The sequence below is a fragment of the Lolium rigidum genome, chromosome 3, assembly GCF_022539505.1.
Source record: "Lolium rigidum isolate FL_2022 chromosome 3, APGP_CSIRO_Lrig_0.1, whole genome shotgun sequence".
Classification (NCBI taxonomy): domain Eukaryota; kingdom Viridiplantae; phylum Streptophyta; class Magnoliopsida; order Poales; family Poaceae; genus Lolium; species Lolium rigidum.
The window spans coordinates 369,495,446-369,502,423 of record NC_061510.1 but is presented as its reverse complement, the minus strand read 5'-3'; the positions used below and the strand labels follow the sequence as shown (position 1 = coordinate 369,502,423).

At 45.9% G+C, this 6,978-nt stretch overlaps 1 protein-coding gene and 1 long non-coding RNA gene across 2 annotated transcripts; both read right to left on the bottom strand.

Moving 5' to 3' along the window:
- Nucleotides 1–3,103: 3,103 nt before the first annotated feature.
- On the bottom strand, nucleotides 3,104–4,239 carry LOC124704259. The gene is made up of 4 exons (XR_007003517.1): nucleotides 4,222–4,239; nucleotides 4,084–4,137; nucleotides 3,917–3,997; nucleotides 3,104–3,369 (listed from the first exon to the last, which is right to left on the bottom strand). It is a non-coding gene; the product is annotated as an uncharacterized LOC124704259 (long non-coding RNA).
- Nucleotides 4,240–4,329: 90 nt separating this feature from the next.
- LOC124697397 lies at nucleotides 4,330–6,412 on the bottom strand. The gene is made up of 5 exons (XM_047229995.1): nucleotides 6,141–6,412; nucleotides 5,542–5,669; nucleotides 4,906–5,445; nucleotides 4,465–4,864; nucleotides 4,330–4,366 (listed from the first exon to the last, which is right to left on the bottom strand). Exons 2-5 carry the CDS (start codon nucleotides 5,663–5,665, stop codon nucleotides 4,330–4,332), a joined length of 1,101 nt encoding a protein of 366 aa, XP_047085951.1. The 5' UTR covers nucleotides 5,666–5,669; nucleotides 6,141–6,412.
- Nucleotides 6,413–6,978: the final 566 nt, after the last annotated feature.

Genomic DNA, 6,978 nt, shown 5'->3' with positions numbered 1-6,978 from the left:
GTGTCTCGCGATTCCTCCGGGCGTGTTCTGGGAGGAGATAACAGAGAGATCAACGAGGCCGAAGAAATCAACAAAGAAGGAGAAGGATGAGAAACCCTCGGGGGCTGCGAAAGAAACATTGGACAAAGAAGAGGAACAGGATCTAGTACTAATGGTACAAATTCCATGGATGTAGGCGTACATATCATACATCCTAAAGAAAACAATACCCGACGATCCAGTCGAAGCAAGGCGAGTTATTAGACGATCCAAAGCTTTCACGGTGGTCAAAGGGGAATTGTACAAGCGAAGTATCTCGGGTGTGTTGCAAAGGTGCGTTACACCCGAAGAAGGAAGGACAATCCTGAAGGATGTACACGAAGGAATATGTGGTCACCACGCAAGCAGTCGAGCTATTGCAGCCAAGGTTTTTCGAGCCAGATTTTACTAGTTGACAGCAATTGAGGACGCAAAAGAGATAGTGCGAACTTGTGATGCGTGTCAGAGATTTGCCGCAAAACCTCACTCTCCAGCAGCGGAATTGATGCCAATACCTTTATCGTGGCCCTTTGCTCAGTGGGGTCTTGATATGGTAGGAAAATTGCACAAAGCTTCGCCAGGTGGATACGAGTACATGCTCGTCGCTGTCGACAAATTCACCAAATGGATAGAAGTGAAGCCGATAAATTCACCAGATGCGGCGTCAGCAATAAAGTTCGTGAAGAGCATGGTTTTTCGGTTTGGAGTACCTCATAGCATCGTCACGGACAATGGCAGTAACTTCACATCCAAGGAATTCAAGGCATACTGCGCAGAGATAGGCATCAAATTGCACTTTGCGTCAGTTGCACACCCTCAAACCAACGGCCAAGTCGAGAAAGCCAATGGTATCATCTGCAATGGCATCAAGAAGCGTTTGTTAGGACCACTGGAAAAAGCTCGACATACTTGGCCAGAGGAGCTGCCGAGTGTGTTATGGAGCATCCGAACAACACCAAATACAGCGACACAGGAGACTCCGTTTTTCCTAGTCCATGGAGCAGAGGCAGTACTGCTGGTACAAATAGAGCACGACTCTCCTAGAGTCACGGAGTACAATGAAGAAGTTTCCAGGAGAGCATTGGAAGACGACGTTGACGCACTCGACGAAGCTCGAGACAAAGTATTGTCAAGGGTAACTAAATATCAGCAGGACCTGAAAAACTACCACAGTCGACGTTTGCGACCAAGATCCTTTCAAGTTGGAGACCTGGTTCTGCGACTCAATCAAGAACATACCGAAAAACTCGAATCGCCATGGCTTGGCCCTTACATCGTCACGGAAGTCATCGAAGGAGGAGCGTACATGATCAATGATAAGAAGACAGGGGTTCCCGAGAAAAACCCCTGAAACGTGGCACAGCTAAGGCGTTTTTACGGACTCTGTAAACTTGTATGTTATGAAACCCTCGGCTCCACCTCCTATATAAGGGGGAGCCGAGGGACAAAGAAAGAAATTGAATCATTGTCTCACAAACCCTAGTTCTTACATTGTCGAGTACTTTTCGGCTGAAACCTTCGAGATCTACTTGCCCTCTACATCCAACGAAACCCTAGTCTACTACTTGTATGCATTGACAAGTTAATACCTTGTCACCTGCCCTCCACCGACACCACCAGGCCAGGCGCTCACAGCCGTGAGCCCGTGACTCATGCGGGGCACTCCGATCCAGCCGCGACGCGGCCTTTCCGTCGGCTGACCACGGCCGAACAGCTCGAGCGTCGTCGTAAAGGGTTGTGCTTCAACTGCGACGAGCTCTATGTACCGGGCCATGTTTGTCCACGCATGTTCTACTTGGAGACCGTAGACGACGTTGCGGCTGATGTCGTCGCAGCTGGGCTGGCTGACTCGTCCGTCTCCAAGGCCGACGCCGTTCCGGGATGAGTTCCGCCAGCAGTTTCCAGCTATCCAGCTCGAGGACGAGCTGTTTGAGAAGGCGGGGAGAGATGTTATGACCGGTTTGACCTATAGCAGGAGGAAGCCCATTAGTGGGCCTAAATTAGGGACTTAGCCCATTTATCTTTTCATTAGCTTATTTATACTGCTGTAAACGTACGTGAGAAAGCAAGCAATAAACAGATCGTACATATCGTTATTGACGACTCCTTGAGGAGTCGGTCTTCCCTGCCCTAGCCGCCGCTCTGCGCCACCTTCCTCCAACCTCGCGACGGCGGCCAGCCGCCGGCGCCGTCTTCCTCTCCCTCGTCCAGCACACTTGCAATCCTATAATCTACGTAACCGGCCTAGTAGGATAACAGATCCTATCAGATCCAGTTATCAAACTTGCAATAGTTATCATTGGGCACCAACCGACTTCCTATCCGATTAAGTCCTTTTGAACGCAGCAGTGCCCCAGGTAAAGAAAATTTGCCTCAGTTCGTTGGTGCGAGGCTGAGGTCTTCCTCTATACCCCCAGCAGTCGCACCAATGACATCAACCTCAAGAACACATTCTTGTGGGAAAATAATGGGTAAGGAAATTAGTATCAATGGCTATGTACTCAGTGAAGTTAGTGAACTGGAAAATAATGTCTCTATACGACTAGGCATACTTCTACTAGATAGATTCTTATAAAGATATACACGATACAAAGTTGGGAGTATTTACCATGTGATGTTGAACTAAAAACCGGACTACATTGTCAAGATGGGATTGGGTCGGCCCGGACCTGGCCCCGGACCTGGCCCCGTGGCCCCAAGGCCAATAAGGGGAGCCGTGGGTCGGCCCATTTCAGAGAAAGGTCCTGGCCCCATTGACCCATTGGGTCATCAAGGCCGACCCAAACGGCCAGTCCACGCGCGCCAATTCGCTGATGTTCCGTCATTGTAAACGCTCACCTGCTTGTCTGCTTCACTCGTTTGCTGATGTTTTTTGCTGAAAAGTCTGATGGACAGCTTGCTGAGAAGTGAGAACATCCAGTGCAGTATTTCTTGATGTACAAATACGATGCATAAGCTTTTATTTATACAAATAACATTGTCCAAATAAATTACTATGAAGCAAACTGCTAGCTAACCAGAGATGATAATATAATATAAATAAATTACAAGCGAGCCAAAAAATAGTGGTTACATGTTACTAACATGATGAAATCTACTTCTTCAGATTTTGATTCTGGATATGACAAAATGCTGGGGACGGAGGAAAGATATATATAGCACACAGCAAACTCACGGCATCAATCTAGAACCTGATAGCAAAGTCACATCATCACAACACAACACAACAAATTTCTTCCGTCTAAGTTGTGACTACATTTATTCATTGTTAACTCTCAGTTCCTCATGTGAATGCTTCATCATCAGGTGAAGGTTACCATCCGCTCTCCCACATGCTTCAATACTTGTCATCTGTACTCATCAGGAAATGGTAAAGAAAACTTCAGTAAACATCGAGAAGAATATTTTTACTACCAAACAAGGAATTAATAACATAAGAAGCAAGACATGACATTCAGTATGCCTGGTACAAGATATGTCATCAGCAGATAGGGAAAGGATGATCAACTTGTTTTAGATCAACTATTAACCAACTAGGGAACGCAAAGTAATGTCCAGTTGAGGCTCAGATTCGATTAAGTACGACAACATAGCTATATATATTACCTCAGTCATCAAAGTAAACTTCAGAGTTCAGAGAGAGAGAGAGATGAGACAACAAAATAGATATACTAGCAAATAAAATCTATCTACCTAAACTTTGGTCGAATTACATGAATTACTAAATTAAAATCAATCTATCTACCTCAGTCGTCGAAGTAAACTTCAGAGTTCAGAGAGAAATCAAGAAATATGAATCTGTGATGTCAGGTTCAAACAGAAAATAGAAAATAGACTGGTTGGGTCGTGCAACTGATTTTAAGAATGGATCAAAAATTAGGCAACTTGAATTTCTTACATTCTAGATTGTCTTGGAGAAGCTACTGCCCATTGTTCCCACGGGTTTGCGGAAAGACTTGAAGATTACTGTCATCATCATCTGCAATTATCAAAAAACAGTCAAGTACAGAGATAAAGTATGTTGCAGCAGTGAAGAGAAAACCAATACAGGGACATGTCAAATACCTTCCAACTCCGTTATTATGTCATGAACTGAAGCCATGCTACGCTCAGTATTAGCTGCAGAAAAAATGGTCATTTGATGATTTTGTAAACTTTAATCATTAATTAGAACAAAAAAGAGCTTCTGTCTTATAGCTTTACCTGTGGCTCTTATCCCAGTCTTGTAGGCAAACAAGCGCTTCAGCTGTTTTAGGAGTCATTCGACTTCGAAAATCTGGTAGTACTCTTTTTCCTGTGCTAAAAGCCGACTCAGATGCCACCGTAGAGGCAGGGGCCGCCAAGATATCTGCTGCCATACGACTCAACGTTGGGTATTCAGCTGAATTTGTCTTCCACCAAGAAAGGATATCGAAATGATCGGTTCGACGGATGGGAACCTTTGACAAGTATGAATCAAGTTCTGAAGAATCCACATTTGTTGATTGAGCACTTTCGATGATATGGTTGTCCCAGTCAGCCATGGGGTCATCACTTACAACTACTTCATCATCACCTCCTTGAGTCATGGGGTTTGAATTAGAACCATTCAATTGAAGGTATTCCTTGAACATCTCTTGAAACAAATTTTCTACTTTAGCAATCATTGCTTCAGCTTCATCACCAAATTCCGAGCGAAATCGATATTTAATGTATCTCAGCTTGAACTGTGGATCCAAAATCACAGGAATGCAAAGGTTTAACCATGACAGCTTCCAGTACCTCTTTAGCTTTCTCTTCATGTACATGACCACATCACCAAACTTACTGTTCTCTTCATAATGTTGGTGCTCCAATGTGTGCTTCACTTTCCAAATTTCATGGAAATACAAGTTAGCAGTAGGGTACTTTGTGCCTGATACCACATTCGTGGCTTCATAGAATACTCCACCAGTGAGAATGCCAATTCATGCAACACTATCATCCTCATGAGCTCTCTACGTGCCAATGCCTGATCAAATGTCCAATGCCCTATTGAAACTCCATCAGGGCTCATGATGGAAGCACTCAACTGGCCAGAAACTCGAAGAACCTTCTTTCTTTCCTTGCACCTCTTCAAATGTTTGCGCAGTGAACTTGTTCCATGTTTACGCTCAGCACAAATATTCCTTGCACAATGTTTGCACTCAGCAGCTATCACTATCCCATCAACACGCTTAGGCTCATATTCTCTCCAGACTTTGGACAAAAATTTTCTTCCCTGTTCAGAAAATGTTCCCATGTCAACATCCTCATCTCCTTCCTCTTCATCAGCAAAATCTTCCTCTGCTTCGTCTTCATCATCATCATCACCCTCTTCTTCTTCCTCTTCTTCATAGTCGACATCTTGTTCGTCGGCATCATCTTCTTCCAAATCATCCATTTGAGTATCACGTGCAGACCAAGCCGCTAAAAAAAGATTAAAGAGTTAACATTGCAGTTACATAAGAACTAATCAACTCTTAAGTTGCATCCGTATAAAAGAAAGATTGACAAAACGCTCACCAACATAAGCTCTAGAGCGGTTTATCAAAGAAGGAGACAGCACAGGCCCAGTCCTTGTTGCACCAGATATCAATATTGAGGTACCACTTTGTTGAGCTTCAGGATTCCCTTCTTCCAATTCCATGTTTCTGATCAGAGGGAAATATAGGAACATTACAGAGCAAGTATGTAGGAGGTAACATCAGTATACGGTACATGTACTTAGACAAATCTGCTTTGCACTTTCAGGTGTTCATGCATTTAGACAAATAGTACTAGACGGTAACAATTATAATGGTTATTTGCAGGACCTGTGACTAATTGCAGGACAAGTTGGAAGAGTCCAGTAAAAATTACACATATAAGTATCGTCAGTATAAATACATGCCCAGCAAATCTACATGAGCTTTGCCATCTTAACCGAGAGGAGGCATGATTAACTCATTGGAAGCTAGTACACTGCAGTTTACAATGCTACTAGAGAACAACTTCTATGTCATATTCATACTAAAAAAAGAAAATACAACTGAACAATTTCAGGCCAACCATGATCTACTAAGCTGAATCAAGAAGCACATCAGCCACAACCAAGAGACGGGGCATGTGGGGGAAATTCTCACCTGTGCTTTGCAGCGCAGCAGCGGCTAGTGGAAGGGGAAGGTCACCAGAGCAGCACAAGACGGAGAAGGAGCTGGACGGGTGAGAGGGCCGGTGAGAAGGACGATGAGTTGGAGGGTCGAGAGAGACGACGACGGCGATGAGATGGAAGGCGAGAGGGACGGTGAGGACGATGGCGAGCTGGACGTCCTGGACGGTGAGGAGGAGCCAAGAGGGAGGAGCCGGGGACAGCGCCGCCGCAGCAGAGATGGAACCGTGGCCCGACGGGATGGCGCCGCCGTAGAGAGGGGTCGGGGCCTCGGGGCGGCGACTAGGGCGTCCAAGATTGGGTCGACCACAGGGAACCAACGGGTCAACAGGTGCCGGCCCTGTTGGACCGATTTCTAAACGAGGCCGACCCAGCCGACCCAACGGCCTCGAAATTTTGGGTCGGGCCAGTGGCCCGACGGGTTGACCCGGACCGATCCCATCTTGACTACATTGCGTATGCCAGAAGACACAGGGTTCGAAGTTCAACATTTTGGGGGAAAACACGATACGATGGCTGACCGGCTGGTCTGGCCAGAACGAGTCCTATGCCGACGGTCCCGATATTTTGCCGTCGGCACAGGATCTGGCCGTCGGCACCTTGACTGGTTCCCGTAGGGTGTGTTTGGTAGCCCGGACGAACTCAGATATTCTCATCTCAACCTAGCCCAGCCAACTATTTGTTGTTTGTTAGCCTGGGTCGGTCCATCTCAACACTGCCGAACTCGTGCGAAAACAGCCTCTCAGCTAGGCTGGGTTGTGAAGCTCGAATCGAGCTTCGCAACTCGACCAGGCTGACTACATCCCGCAAAA

Bases quoted from the DNA above. Each gene is read 5' to 3' on its own strand.
- LOC124697397 (XM_047229995.1), bottom strand. From the start codon at position 5,665: ATGGAATTGGAAGAAGGGAATCCTGAAGCTCAACAAAGTGGTACCTCA. The intron at 5,446-5,541 runs GTGAGCGTTTTG...ATCTTTTTTTAG, and splicing joins CCGCTCTAGAGCTTATGTTG to CGGCTTGGTCTGCACGTGAT. The intron at 4,367-4,464 runs GTCAAAGGTTCC...GTATGGCAGCAG, and splicing joins TCAGAACTTGATTCATACTT to ATATCTTGGCGGCCCCTGCC.